The sequence below is a fragment of the Gambusia affinis genome, linkage group LG02 (genome assembly GCF_019740435.1).
Source record: "Gambusia affinis linkage group LG02, SWU_Gaff_1.0, whole genome shotgun sequence".
NCBI lineage: Eukaryota > Metazoa > Chordata > Actinopteri > Cyprinodontiformes > Poeciliidae > Gambusia > Gambusia affinis.
In genome coordinates, this window is record NC_057869.1 from 18332886 (window position 1) to 18348804 (window position 15919).

Below are 15919 nucleotides of genomic sequence, written 5' to 3' on the forward strand. Positions count from 1 at the left end.
GAGTTCAAATGATCTACAGGTTGCACACCAACATCTGCAGTATTGCATCATGATAAATAAGAAAACAGAACCCAGGAAAATATTTACCACTGCAAACAACATAGGTTTAAAAAATCAATGAAATATGTGAGGTTCTTTAAGAGTACAGAATTATATATGTTGTCAGTATTAAATCACTTTTACAATAAATAGGTATTGCAAATCATTTACCAATGAGAATAAGGAGCTAGAAAATAAAAGGGTAAAACAATCTTAGAATAAAATATAGTGCCTGTTCTGAAGGAGGCACTTCGGGGACTGGGACCAAAGCAAACAGGTACAGGAGCCTCCACCGGATAACTGCATGGATGATTATATTTTAGCTGGAAAAATATCCTTTACCCTAACTGATCCAGTTGGTATGGTTTCATTTGTGAAACAACAGTGGTCATGTATAAGACATTAAACTGTTTAAGCAGGGTCAAATTATTGGCACACATCTTTAAGAAAACCAAATTTAACAGTAGCTTGATTCTGTTTTCTAAAAATACTGAAACAAAATTTGACTAATTGTCCTTAAAAAAAAATCCCATGATTTTTATGGGATTTTTTTTGTAAGGGTGGTAATAAATAAAGAGAGACTCTCCTGTGTGTTTTAATAAATTTAAATAAAGTGCTGAAATGGTTCACTTTCTTGTTTATTTATTTAATGCCCTTTTCACCCAGCAATGAAATAACCAACATGGTCTCTTGATGGTTTTTTCAAACTATTTAAAGCATGTGTTAATAGATAAAGAAGGCCAGGCTCTGAGCTGACTGAAATTCCTGGTTTTCTTTTTCTCTCTTCTGACCTTAAACCAACCAATAAAAGCACCCAAGCAAACACGCAAACTAGTTGCAGAATTTCTCTTATTTTTTCACATCCAGATGAAAAATATATCATCTTCCTCTATTTACACTCTCTCCCTTTTTTGAACAATTTTACAATCTTCATCTTCTTTCTTCCTTTTTAATAAAAATTTCAAAGCTTAGGTGGAAAGCAGCTGTGCTATACTCTTTCCATTTTCAAACTATGGATTAAACATTGTCCTGTTAGAAGCTTCAAGACTGGAAACTGCCAAACCAATGATCTTGGTATGGTTGTTTTCCAAGTCTTTGCAGTTTGCAAGTGTATGCTACAAACTTCTTGCCATACTTAGGTTTGTATTACACTGTGAAATGTGGCAGAGAAAAAAAAACAACTAATAAACAGTGGTAATGAAGCATAAAACCCTATGCAACTTTCAAGACATCTTCTAAAAATCATTTGATGAACTCCTCAGATATTCTAGGTTAAAAGACATGACTCGGTTCTCTTTTTTTCCCCCTCCTATCTCAAAAGCAGAATCAACTTCTTGTATGTACAACACATCCTGCCAATATACAGATATTCTCCTGAGGTTTATGTGACAGATTTCAGTTTGTTTCAACTTTTGTATGTAGGAAAAGTAAAGAAGCCACCCATAAAAATTAAGAGTTAAAAACTCATCAACTGACCAAAATTAACAAACTACAGGTGTGAAAATGCTCTTATTCTCTATCTCTGTCTATTATCGTTTACTGAATAAGGGAACTACTTTTAACATCCCTTCGAAAGGCCTTGCTTTTGGCTCTCCGGACTTCTCAGTAGAGGCCTGCCCTCCATCTTCCTCCCAGCTCTGCCCTTGCTATTCTTGGCCACTTTCCATCAATACAATTTAAACAGTTAAATGTGTTATGACTTCAGACTCTCACAGGGAAAAACAAAAGCAGAATATGAACCACAGAGAGAGAAAAGGAAGGCAGGGGTGGGAAAATATCCGCTTGACATTGATACAAATGGCTCACGCAAACGGTTGCATGTTCCTTGCAAACAGACATACGCAACAGCAAACAGTCTAATTTGCAAAAGGATGGGGGCGCTCCATTATGCTAACCTGTACACAAGCACACACATTCATATCTCACCACCTCATTCCCCTGTGGAGAGTGCACTGAACAGATATCTGATAACAGGAATATTGCAATTGAAGTCATCAGTGGAAGTGTGCAGGTGGTGGGCGTTCAGTTGTAAGCGGAAACATGGGGGCAGAGGGTTGGGGTGGGGGCAATGGGAGTTAATGCAGGTCTCAGCAAGCTTTTAAAAGCACCCTATGTTTTACTGTTAAAACTTTATAGTCACCAAATTACAAAAGATAAAAAATGAAGATGACCCTTTTGTTGGTAGCACATAAAATAGGAAAACTATTGTGCAATCATTAAGGGCTGTTAATATAATATTGTGTCCAACCAGGGAGGGAATTTGCAAAGAAACCTCAAAATGTTCACGTGAGAGTTACCTGCCTTAACATAATTCACTGGCTGCACAACAGTCTGTCTAGACTGCTCTTTAAATGTGAGTCGCCTCTGTGCCATCATTGCCCCAGGAGAATGACACTTCTGTGCATCTTTAGCTGCTGCTCAACTACCATGAGAAGGACACAGCAGCAGCAAGGTGGCCAGGTAAAGGCTACAGCTGACTCTGTCCCAGGCAAGCGTCCCTTTGTGGCAATACATTCCTCTCTTCTCATCAAAAGGGAAGGGGAAAAAAACCCCAATGGAGACCATAAAGCTTCTGATCCAAGTGTTGCTGTCAGCTGAAGGCTGAAATGAAGGAATTGATCACTAAAGTAATAGCTTCTGAATCAGTCTTTAGGTTTGTTTTATGTTTTAACATCTTAAATAGATGAGAAGGATCAATGAGAAAGGAATGAAAATAATAAAACATAACATTTAACCTAAGAATTATTTTCATGTTTTTTTTTTGTTTGTTTGTCTCAGATATAGTTTTCAAGTAAATCTGATTCAAGAGGCAAACAAACACTTTCTGAGCTGTACTGTGAGTTCCTTCACAATGACAACGTATTGGAGCTAATCAGCAACAATTCAATTCAATTCAATTCCAACTTTATAAGACACAGTATGCTGATTCTTTAAGAGAGAGAGAGAGAGAAAAAAAATCACAATATTAACAATATGAGTTAATGATTAAGTCATTAGTAAACGCAAGTACCTGTTCTAATATGTTCTTGTGTTGGAGAGGATTTATGTTTTTCTAAATTGGTGTGTTTTCATTTAACTAAGTTATTTTTCTAATTTAAATTCCGCAATTAATGGAAACACAGCTGGTGACAGACTGTTGCATACTAAGTCCACAAAGGAGCATAATAGGAGATCCTTTGTTGTAACATAGCATCATTACATTACATTACATCATTCATAATTTTGCTTTTTTAGGTATTTTTGTTACTTTTCTCTTTGTGTACCTCAATGTTTTCAATGTGGTAACAATGACTACTGTTACACGTAAATTTCCAAACTGTTGGAAATAATATATTTTTATTCTATTTTAGAAACAGTTTATTTTTTTCTGGAAGACATTGAGGTGCTTTAGTAACCCTGTCCTAGTTTTATTTACATTGTGTTTCTTTTTGTTTGGACATTGTACACTACTGGGAGTAAAACACTGAATATGGGAAATGTTCAGAAAGATTTTGTTACCTGTGAGATATTGTGTGAGTGGTGTATTTAAATTTGTGATCAGTGTATATGTATAATGGTAGCCTGCAGCAGTACATTTGTAGTATATTAAATAGTCCCTAAGAGCCTTTTTTAGATTACCTTTTTTAAAGATGTTTCTCCTCCACTATCTGGGTAAATATTTTATCAATCCAACATAAATGTTTTAGCTCTAAAATCCAAAAGATTTTTGTTAGTATTTAAGTGTGTAACCCCGTCACTTTGGTATCGGACTGTGGATAAAGTGCAGCCCTGGAAGATGATGAGGGTTGGTACAGAAACAGAGAAATAAAAAGGAGAGGAAACTTAACAAAAGAGAGGAAATGAAGAGATGGGAGTTTGTCAATGACAACCAGGCAGCTTTTCAAATCGTTGATGGTTACTCATAAAGACCTTAATAAGTCCAGCACTGTTTTTTTTGTGTGTCTATGAATGTAAATGTCGATCCTTTTCTTTTTCAGTTCTGGACTGGAAGGAAGATCCTGTCTGTGTATAGCTCTGTCTCACCATCTGTTCCTGGACAGACCGCTGATACCTCCTCTTATAATATCCTGTTCAGCTTTGTCTGTGGAGGTGGGGTGCATACACCTTGTACTGGGATTATTTCTAACTTTCTTCCATCCCTTCTCTTCCTTCCTTCCTTCCTTTTCTTCCTTTCCTCCCTTCACTACTCGGTTACTTAAGAAGAGCCAAGTTGCATGTTTACAACTGATGCAACAGAGCTCCTTCGCTCAAGCATCCATTCTGGGCAGTAGAACAAACCACAAATAGCCCTCTACCTTACTCATCCTGAGTGCCTTTCACAGTCACACACAGTCTCTCTGGGGTGAAACAGGAACCCTGAACAATATCAGCAATATCCTCGGATGCTGCAACAATCCGCTGATCGCTGCTTTAACACTTGTCGTTCCCACACGGGTCTGGACTTATCAATAGGTCAACAAAAATCTGAAAGCCTGGATGAAGGATGTCCTACAGTTGGATAATCTGGCAAGAAGGAAGCTTGTGATTCTTCAAAAGGGAATGGTAGAGTTGCCTGTCCCAGCCATGTCTCAGCACAAGCAAAAAGCATGAGATTTTCTATTCTGGACAAACTTCCCATTCAAAAGGCAGCAGCATGTGGGCAATGAAAAACCACAACTTATAACAAATTGGTTCATATGCTGCATTACTGCCTTAATGAGCAACAGATGCAATTTCAACATTGCACTTAGCTGTCGCTTTCACTTATTCATAGTAAATTGACATTCTAAATTGAGATCACACTAATATAGTGGACACTTGCTTCTTCTCGGTTTAATACTCACAAATATTTCAGTAGAAAAAATTGCCTATATGCAGATTTTTTTTAATATAGTTTAATAAAACTGGATCTGTGGCAAGCAAGACTACTTTTAATGTTGTTATTGCTAGCATGCACAGTCAGGAGGACGATAGAGGAGGAAACAAACATCCTCTGCATTCAGTGCAAGAGAACTGCAGCTATTAGTGACATTTTTGGGTCAGCAAATCTACATGGCAACAAATTATTCAAAACTTCTAAAAACATATTTACCGTGGTTTTCAATAATCATGGGGGCTTTGTATGTTTACATACACACAGTTTTCAATAAATATTTGTCAACGCAGACTTTCATGTCACTATAAATAAAACACGTCTTACCATAAAGTTTCTCAGTGTGTCAGTAGGTAAAATACCTCACCTGTTCATTGTAATTAAGTCATTGAACAACTCAGCTTACAAGGAGAATTTCAATATATTCACAAACTAAGAAAAAACAATGATGGGAAAAAATATCACTTTTCCTGCAGGATTTTCTATCATTATTCTGAAAGAAAAAGGAAAATCAATGCTCAAGATCTCACATCACAGGAGTTTCACAACTAAAAGAAGATGCATAAATATTCCTTTGTGGACTTTGAAAACACTGAAAAGTTTTAGGGATGTTTTTTTGACCATATGATGTCGAAACATGATGCCTCTCTCAACTGTAAAACCTTTTTTTAGGTATTTATTTTTCTCTTTGTCCAGCAATCAGTTTACATCATTAGAAAACATAACTGAGTCATGATGTTTATTTTTATCAAGATGATGACAACTTCCTAAAGTGCTTATTTAAATGCAAAACCACTCATAATAAGCCACACACTTCAAACTAAGAGCATCATAAAACGGTGAAAGAGGGTTAAAAATAATCATTACTGTTGCAATCGGCAGATCTCTTTTCCTACTTACATCCTTCCTCATCCTTTCTTAAGGAGCCTGTAGACCAAAAGTCTAGTTTGTTCATCTGACCAGATCTTCTTCCACATGCTTTCTGTATCCCCATCATGCCTCACTGCAAACAAGACTTTTTATGGCCTTCGTTCAATAATTGAACAAAGGTCATAAAAGGGAGACTGTCTTCAATGTTCCATAAAGGTCAGATTTTTAGACTGTGAATCTCTGAAACTGAATCTCTGCATCTCCCCAGAAGATGAGCCTCTTGTCTGTTCCTCTAAAGAAATGCTTATTTGCCTGGCCTTTCAGGAATGTATTAATTTAGTATCTGTTTACAGTTCTGCCATACTCCTATTATTGTAGTACGATTTACTGAACAGAGTTCTGTGAAAAGTTTGGCTTATTAAACCAAATGTTTTGGTTTGGTTTAAAGCTGAGTTACATCCTAACTCAGCTTTAAGCCTCTCCACATATTTATTTCTGAACTGTTGGACGTGTTCCTTGTTTTCCTTTTTAAAACTTCTGAGGCCTTGACAGAGCAGCTGGATTTATATTGAAATTAAATTATTTATAAATGAACCAATTAGGTTAAGGGAATTGGTTACCCTTGACTTTACTTAGGAGTATCAGAATTTTATAACGTGTTAAAATATGAAAACCTTACGGGATATAAATGTTACAAAAATACATTTTTGAGGTTACACATGATTTTTAATAGAACAATTATCTAATTTGTGTGCCTTCAATACACCCCAATATGCTCCCACTGATGCTTGTTTGATTATGAATATGGTACTTTGTTTATAGTAAACAAAACAGTCATTGGGTGTAATGCAGCTGGTGATTTTGTTTCAGTCCAATTCTAAAATAATTCTAACATAATTTTGAGTAGACACATTTGCAGTATTTACACAAGGCGAAGTTTCTCAAAGATGTGTGCTACATCCTTTTTACAGGATTTACTACGTGTAAGGACCATTTTAGTCAGTACAAACAAAAAGCCCTTTGATAAAGATGATGGTGATGCAACTCATCAAAGAAAACTATACTCTACCTGTGAGGAGGATCGTGGACATCTTCCTTATATATGCACGCTATAGGCAATAAAATTATTTTTGAAATAAACATGACTTTATTTAGTTACAGAGGAAAACTAAATCAAAGATGGTGGATAAAATGCTTTTAATTTAAGTAAATTTTGCTAATAAAACAACAAATTGTGCAAAACTTCACCTCTGTTCTTTTATTCTGTATCTTTCTTGACAATTGAAGTACCTACAGTGAAGAACTTTAGTGCAATGCTTTCCAGGGTTTCTGCATGGATACCAGTTTCATTCATGTGGCAGTGAGTGCTCACATTTTCACCGTTTCCTTCTAATGGTCCTCATGTTTTGCTCCAAACCTGGGCTGAACTGACTTCACAGAGAGAAGACAAATGGCAATAATTCCTCAAAAGAAAGCCTCCAAAAACTGGGAATTTAGCATTATATACTTACCAGAATTAATAATGTTCAACATAACGTACGTTGAACATTATCAAAATGCTCACTTTCAAACTTGGAGAAAAATCATGTTCAAGCAAGCTACGTTTTTTTTCATTAGGGTTCCTCCACACTTTCTTGTCTTCAAATTTGAATACTTTTCAAGATAAATTTTTTTCTGTTTATTTTCAGCATATCTTTAATGCTTAAATAGAAAGTTCAAGCGAATAACCGAGCGTCGTCATATTAGGTTCAAGTACCGTGTTTAAAAGAGGATAAAAGAGGATAGTTTTCTAATTGGTTTATGGTGTATGTTTTAGTTATTGCCTAACTAAGTAAATGTGTAAACATATGTACAAGAATATGTGCCTCTAGTGTATTTTCCCCTCTTCTATAAAATACCAAAGCTAAGAACTCTCCTTATTTGCATTATTATTCCTATAAAAATGCTATTTTTTTTCAATATGTAACATAACCTTTCATCCAATTAAATAAAATAAAGTTACTCAAGTAGTGATCAAATGAAAGTGTAAACAGAAGATAAAACATATTTTAATGGTATGCTGACCATTTTTATGTTCTCCTTGTGAAGATTAATCCTGTAGGTCAGAAATGAAAGCAAAGCTGTGAAAGGGGAAACTGTCCTGAGAAGAAAAAAATCATAATCATCTTGTTAGCTTTAACCTTTATGACTTAGTTACACCAGAAATAAATCATTCAACATAAACATTCTTTCTCTATGAGCCATTAGCCGAGAGGCGGGATACAGTCGCCAATCCATTGCAGGACAGACACAGGCTTCAAACATGTGCTTCATATTCAAAAGCCCTCCATTCTACAAAGAAACATGAATCAACATACCTTAACAACAACCATCATTTGTCTAATGTGCCAAACCAAAACCAAACAGCTGGTTTTTTTTAAGGAATGTTTTACAACAATGACAGCACATTTTGTGTTTTCTACACCTTCTACCTGTACAGAAGTCGAAACAAGATAAAGAACGGAGCTGAGAACATGATACAGAAAGCAGATCTAATCTCAGTGACCTTCAATTTCTTCTTCCCAGAATACAACACAGGAATTTACGAAAAGAGCATAATAAGTGTTTTCCCACTACAAATTGATATTGAAAATAGTATCACCTATTTCCACAAACTCCAGCCTGAAACAAAGTAAATGTCCAGCCGGTTACAGCTGTGAATATTATGCCTTCCAAACAACATAATGCAGTCAAACAAATATTTATTTGGATGTGCAAATTGATGGTTCTTGATGGGTTTTTTTTTTTTCACACACGTCATGATACAACAGCTCCATTCTACATGTATGTTTTCTGCAGTAACAAGCAGCTCCCCACATCATCTGAAACATGAGCACGACCATGATGTCAGAAGGTTTCTCTCTAAGAACTTAACTAGTTTTGCATTTCCTTAAAAAAGTGGCTGCTGGGCCTTAAAAGGAACAGAACAGATACAATTAAATGGATAATGAGGGGTACTGACTTTCACCAATTAAGCCCAAGGCAACATCTTAGTGTATTTCAGCAAGCTGCCCACAGAGCTGCCCTGGTTTCACTCTGCCTTGGACTCATCACTGCAAAGGTCTCACGGACCAGGGCAGAGCGGTCTCTGCTAGTCTCAGTTGGGCTGCCAACTTGCAAGACCTGCAAGAGAGCTGTCTGGCAGCCTTCACAGCGTCTAAAAGACAGTGTGAGCTTTCACATACATTTTTCTGTTTCCCGGAGAATCTGTGAGCACAGCCAGCTGAAGCATCAGTCTTTAAATTTAGTTTAGTGGCAAAAGCCAGTTGTTGTTTTGTCAAAATAGCAAAACAGCTGTAAAATATGGCTGTGCTTAACGAGGTTCACAAATTCTAATTTACAAGCAAAGCCAGATGAAACGGTGGCAAAATCAGCTTCATCAAGCGTGGCTTGAGTAAAACTCACAGCTTGCAAGCATCTATTCTCGCAGTATATGCAGATAAAGAAGCTGTAGAAGACCAAATCATCCAGATTGGTTCCTATATTAAGGGTCACTACACATTTTTTATATTTAAGTTTCACACTATTGCACTTTCAAATTTTCCATATTCTCAAAGACGAACGGACGGTCGGACTGACGGACGGACGGATGGATGGACGGACGGACGGACGGACAACCTGACTATCGGTCGAAAATACAAATATTTCTTCCATATCAATCCAGACTTGAAACAAAGTACAAATAACATTCTGTACTTTCTTAGTCTTTTCCAGACTGCATAGGAACCTTATGTTTGACGAGGAAAATTTTTGGTGAAAATATCTTTGATTAGGTATACTAACAACAAAAATTGAATAATATTGTAACAACAAATGCTTGGTATATTTTGGGGATTTTACTTGCTTCTAAAGGCCAAAGAAACCTGCTGGCGTATTTCACCATGAAGTCTGGTTTCTCTTCCTTCGTTTTAAGCTTCCACACTTCAAGTGAAAATTGATGTGACAGCTTCATTTTTTTGAATCTTTCTCACCACAAAGAAGATAACCTCAGTCCCACTCTATGATACATTGTGTGTTTTCTTTGGCTCTACCACTTTGACTTATAAGTAAGTTTCCATTTTGATGGGGTCTTCTATCATGCTCATCTTTGATTATAAATATCTGCATAGAAAAGTTGAACCGAGGAATATTTCTCCTCTCTAGTCGCTAGCTATCTGTTTCTGTTGAGACTAAATATGAGTGGCTTGCGTCCCAACACTATGGCTCACAGTTAAACAGGGTATAAAAATACCTTTGTTTCCAGTTCTGGTAATTACTGCTCTGTCTCACTTCCCTCTCACCCAGTTGGTCTTAAACCACTAATAAGATTCCAGTCCATTAGTTTTGAAATTAATTACACATTTCTAGCTGAATCTGAATGTGGCTAATATTAGGCAGTTATCTCTTGACAGCTCATGTGCCGGCTTCATAATTAGTGTATTTTGCACTATGCTATAAGGATTTTTTTTATACCTGACATTAACACCTGGACAGTTTCTTTACTCCAGCACCACCAAACTAACTATAGGACGGAAAAATGTTGATGCCCAAATGCTCTTTGAAGAATCCAAAACTCTAGACATTTTTATATATACATAACACTGAAAGCTCCCTCTCTAGAAGAAGAAAAGACAGCCATAATTATTATTTTTTATCTACTTTTTATTGTCAAAGATAAGATGAATGAATACATTTTAGCTATGGTTTAACAGAACTAATTTAATTTAGGGGGGAAAAGAGACAAGATTAGCAACGCGTGGGATGTTAGTTTCAAGATCCCACATGTACAATTATAGATAGGCAACATAATTCATACAACATAAAGGGAGGATTCAACCGTAGGTAACAGACTGAGTTCACATAAAGGCATTTTTCTTTTTTATTTGTTGTTTTTCTTCCTTTCTTTCAGAAAAGTATGGAAATCTTTGTTTTCTATCTCAGCTGCTACAAATGCTGAGTTTAATATAAAATAATAAGCACACGACTGTTTCAATAAGTAGCAAACAGTGCAAAACCAAAAATAAAACAGAGAAAAAGCCCTCCCAAGTATTAAGGTTTATGCCTCTCTTCCTTTTTAAAAGTCACAAATTCACAAACCCTTTTTGATACACTAGAAAAAAGATTTAAGCCTGACTTGTAGTTGTCAGTCAGCTGTGTAAAATTGATGAAGGACATGAAACTCAAAATGTTTGGAGACACAACTGGCTATATTTTCGGTAGCAACTTATGCAAAGGACCATAGTTTGGCCAAGAAAAATACCACCAATCACTGCAACTCTGGTAAAGGTGTTTTGGAAACAGGGTTAGCAACAGGTGTTGGGGAAAAGAAAAACCTGCAGCTAAAGTTTTTCTCTCCAGGCAAGAAAACTACAATGTTGTACATTGAGTATAAACTGTTAATTTCAACCTTAAATTGTTAAAATGAGTCCAGAAAAGCCTGTACTAGAAGATTATACAATAGAGTTTTACTCTGACAGGCTCAAATCTGCTAACCCAAACTGAATCTGTGGAAAAAACACAAAGGTGATATCTCTGCTCCTTTTGCTGTTACAACCACAGAGCCTTCTTGAAAACTACAGTCCTTTAAAATGTCAAATCCAAACTTAGTCATTCTACACTGGGATAATTTAAAACAATTAGTTTTTTGTGAAACATTTTAAATAAATATGGAAATGTGATTCTTAGTTTTCTTTAAGTTTACTGTTTACATTTTTTTATCTCAAGTGTCCTGCATTTTGAATCCTCTTGTCTCATAAGTTGAATATAAAGTTATATTGACAACAAACAAATTACAACTTTTGTTATTCAGCCTTCATGTCACCCCGCCAGTAAGTATAAATCTTGCTCCTGTGTTCATAGGGCAAATAATTATGACAAAATATTTTAAAAAAGCAATATTGATAAATTATGTGAAAAGCAAAGCAATACTATTTAAACACTGTTAGCCTTAGCTTGATTTCAGATTAAATTGAGTAAAACATAAATAGGTGATGCATTCCTTGGGTTTGATTCACTGGGAGCTAAAGCATTAAAAACATAAAGTAATTAATCTCCTTCTTAATACGATGGCTCCAATAAAGGATTGAGACATACATAAATATTTTACAGTATATTTCTGAAATGTATTTGCAATTTTATATCCATATGAGCATAAAACCTTTCTTACTGGTGGATTGACTCTTGGTGGGATGTGCTGATCTTCTAAACTTGACTTTTAACTGTATTTCTGTGACTTCATGTCTGTTGCAAACTGAACAAAAGTTTTCCAGACCCCAGGCAGGTTACAATATTATTATTAAATTCTAACCATTATTCAAAAACTGATGAGATATTTATTCTGGTGTCATTGTAAATCTTCAGATCTACACCATTAAACATCCAGTCATTATTGTTGCACGGATGCTGGTGTACGGTGTCCATCTCTAGGATTCATTGGACAAGGGTGAACAGGTCACCAGTCCATCACAGGGCAACGCATGAACATACAAGACAAACAACGACGGACACACATTCACAGGGAAGTTTAGGTAGACAAATTAACAGCCATATTTTTGTACAGTGGGAGAAAGCCTGAGTAATGTGATACCTGGAGACAACTCACACATCCACAGAAAAGCATGCATGCAGGAAAAAACCCTGGTTGGTATTTGAACCCAGGGCTTACTTGCTGCAAGGCAACAGTGCTCACAAATGTTCCACTGTGCAGTCCTATTAAAAACCAGTGACTTTTATTTTAGATACATCGGACATGCTTGCCAGGAAAGGATCTCCAAAAAAACCCAAAACAATCTCTTCTGAAAAGTGTGTTGTGCCAACTATGTAAGATAATGTAACGTGACAATTAAAGCTGGAGGCTGGACTATAACTTTCCCATAATGACCACGAGTTATTGATTGGATTCAATCTGACACCATGTAGAGCCTAAAAGCAGAAAGAACCATCTGTTTTAAAAGAGATTCTAATTGTTGAAAATGTCTCCTAATAGCAGAACATTTTGTACGAAATTTTAAACATCAGTATTTTTCTATATAAAACAGCTCAGATGGGGCTCAGTTGTTATATTTAACCTTACATTTGACTTGCATGACTCTCTCTTAAAGTTCTCTTTTGCTTAGAGTCATATAGACAACCATCCTGTCTCCTACAGGCTGACAAATGCAACATAAACACATAGACACAGTCACATTTCTTCACTTCAAAAAAATAGTTTGATGTTACATGAATGTCCTGCGGACTGTAACAGCTGACAAAACTTAAGCATTTTTCCCATAAGGCAGTTTAAGTGAGACATCAAATCTGATTTGGTGGACTTTGGTGAAGATTGAGTTCAAGTAGAGATGAAGGTCTGGAAAAACCTAAAGTTTTAACTATAGGAAGGAAATGTGTGTCTCTGAAACATGAGCAACAAAAAAGACCACACAAACCAAAACTGTCATGTAATCATGAAATCATTTCTCCTCATGGATGGTGACTCATCTTTTGTCCCTGGTGAACTCGTATCTGGCAATGAGGTCGTAAGACATTTTATACGATGCAGCGTGCCACTTTACAGGGCACCACTCACCACATGGGGAGCACCTCACTAAAAACAGCATCCTTACAGCTGGTTAAAATGAGCAGACAGCCTCTCCCAGCATAAAGATGTGGGGAAAAAAAATAAAAAGAAACATGATATTATCTTTGTGCTATTCTGAGGGACATATCGTCTGCTATGTGTGTTTTAACTGCGAAAATCACCCTCCTGACAGAAATGTTCTTACTTATTTTGCTAGTGTGTTTGCAGTAGAGTTATGGGAATTTCAGTATTTTAGGGAAGCATTAGTATGCACTGGACATCAGTCATTAAAATAATGTCTAACCTAACAAAACTGGGTGTGGCGGACCTAAAGTAATCAATGCTTTTTAAAAAAAATTTACTGTGTATAATGAGACAGAGGCTGCGTCATCTACACAGATTTCCAGGAGACAAATCTCCTCCAGCATCAGGTGTTAGTCAGTGACCTGGACCTCATTTCAAAACCTTAGAGGAAAGTGATAGTGGTTGACTCCTGGATACATCAAAAGCTATTATTTATCATGATAGCACAGGGGGCTTGTGTCATTACCCACTGTCTGCTCTCTATTTCTTCCCGTGCCATGACACGTCTGTTTTGCAATCACAGATAAAAACCTACTAACACCTCATTGCAAGGGCTTCCCAATATTGTGACCTTGTGCTATGTTCTCGAGTCACCTCATGGGAACAGACCCGAACACAGCGCATCCAAATCGAGCACAAGTGCACAAGTGGCTGTCTCGCACTATCCTGCTACGTTCAGTTGATGCAACACTCCTACTTTGTGCATTTCAGCGCGTTTTGGAGAAACACACACTGCATCAATCACAGACAATCAAATCAATTACCATTAGCTTGTTGGCTTTGGAAAAAAAAAAACAATGATTAAAAAAACATGCCTGCACCTGACTTATATATGGCCCATTCAAGGACGTCTGGAAATCAGCAAGAGCTTTGCATCTGGAAATGATTTCAAATTATCAACCAATAGTCGATAGTGGAATCTTTTGCTCACCTTTGCTGTTGTCTTCTTGGTTGAGATGCATGACTCTCCTTACCATGTACTCATTTAGGCTGTCTTCTAACTAAGCTCTACGTTTCTCCAATAGAGTTGTCGACGTGAACTCTTTTGATTTCTGCTCCGTTTGCCCGCTCTTTGCCGTTGTTCAGCTGGCACAGGACGCGCCTGCACTTGTGCGCTGTGCGTCCTCCTCTACCGCCTTTCTGTTCCCCTCCAGTTGGAGCAGGTAGTCTAGGTGAGGTTTAGAGTCTGTGTTGTGGCTCTGTCCGCTTTCTCTCCGAGTATGTTCATCGTCTGAGCCCGGATTCGCTCAAAGGACTGGTCGGAGCAGACGGTTTAAAGGAGGAGACGCCAGGCAGACGGGTGGGGTGACGTGAAGTAAGTCAGTAGGAGGTCGTCTACTCGGAGATGAGGCGAGGAATCCTCACGCCCTCGGAGATGCTGGCCGTTTTATTAAAGGTCTTCATCACGGCACAACCGGACTTCACTTGTAGCTCCTCAATCAGGGGCCCATCCTGACATTTAAACCGAAATACACAGAGGCTTTCGTGTGTGTGTAGTTAATTTGTTATAGACCTGATTCTTGCTCATTTAAGCACCAAAAGGGAAGCGCAAAATCCAAGCCTCGTCACAGTCCCAACTGGAAATAGCGGGTGAAAAGCACAGTTCAAAACTGAACGACACAAATTGTTGTTGTCAGACCTGCATTCCCCTCTTATTCTGCCAGTGGTTTCGGAACACAGTCAGTGATGGACGATTCGTGTGAGAATTTGTGAAATGATGCCTTTTACGCACAACCTGCCCAAGTTGTGTTTTATTTGTATTCTGCTGCTCACGTGCTGAGCCCGTTTTACGGTTTCATTTGAGTCATTGTTGCAAGCAGCCGGTGCGCTTTCATTATCATCATGATGCCATTTCAGCCAGAAGCCCCACAACAGCCGATAAGGAGCATTTACTCACGATTCACGTTCGCCCGGAGCCACGCGTGGAACGTGGCTCTCTGGCGATCTCTAGTGTTGCTCATAAATCAGCCGCGCTCATCTTGGTGTCAAGGACGGATCTCTTACTGTCCAATAATAGAAGCTAATGAATATTAAATTACGAAAAGGCGCGAAGTATATCTGGACTTCAACAGGTATATTTTGCCATTTAAATTAAAGTATGAGCAGTTGTAAAAATAAAATGGGTGAGCCAACAATAAATCAAGCTTTTTTTTTTCCTTTTGCAAATAAAAGTATGCCTATCCTAGTTGTATTCTATAATTTGCTGAGGCTAGTGTACATTTAAATATGAATATGAATTGCAGCTTTATTACAAAATGTTAATATATTGCATGCACAACACATTTTCTGTCAATAATATCTTCCCGGTCATGCAAATGAAAACCCAAACCGACACAATTTATACCCCGTAGTTGTTGGCAATAAACAACAAACAGTACAAAACAATCAGCCAGGTCATTAGTTACCCACAGTTATAGTTTTATTCTGATGGTTGTGGGGACAAATGACCTGTAGAGCTCAGTCCTGCAGCCCATTGATAGGCGTCTTTGACTCTGTAGATT

General features: G+C 37.3%; 1 protein-coding gene across 2 annotated transcripts in view; it reads right to left on the reverse strand.

The window, feature by feature from the left end:
• The window catches only part of syt7b (synaptotagmin VIIb), a 100672-nt gene extending 85140 nt beyond the window's left edge, over nucleotides 1–15532 (reverse strand). For both annotated transcript variants that reach the window (XM_044100285.1, XM_044100270.1), the window contains exon 1: nucleotides 14350–15532. In XM_044100285.1, coding sequence (XP_043956220.1) covers nucleotides 14350–14395 — 46 coding nt within the window. In that variant the 5' untranslated portion in view covers nucleotides 14396–15532. The remainder of the gene's footprint in view (nucleotides 1–14349) is intronic.
• Nucleotides 15533–15919: the final 387 nt, after the last annotated feature.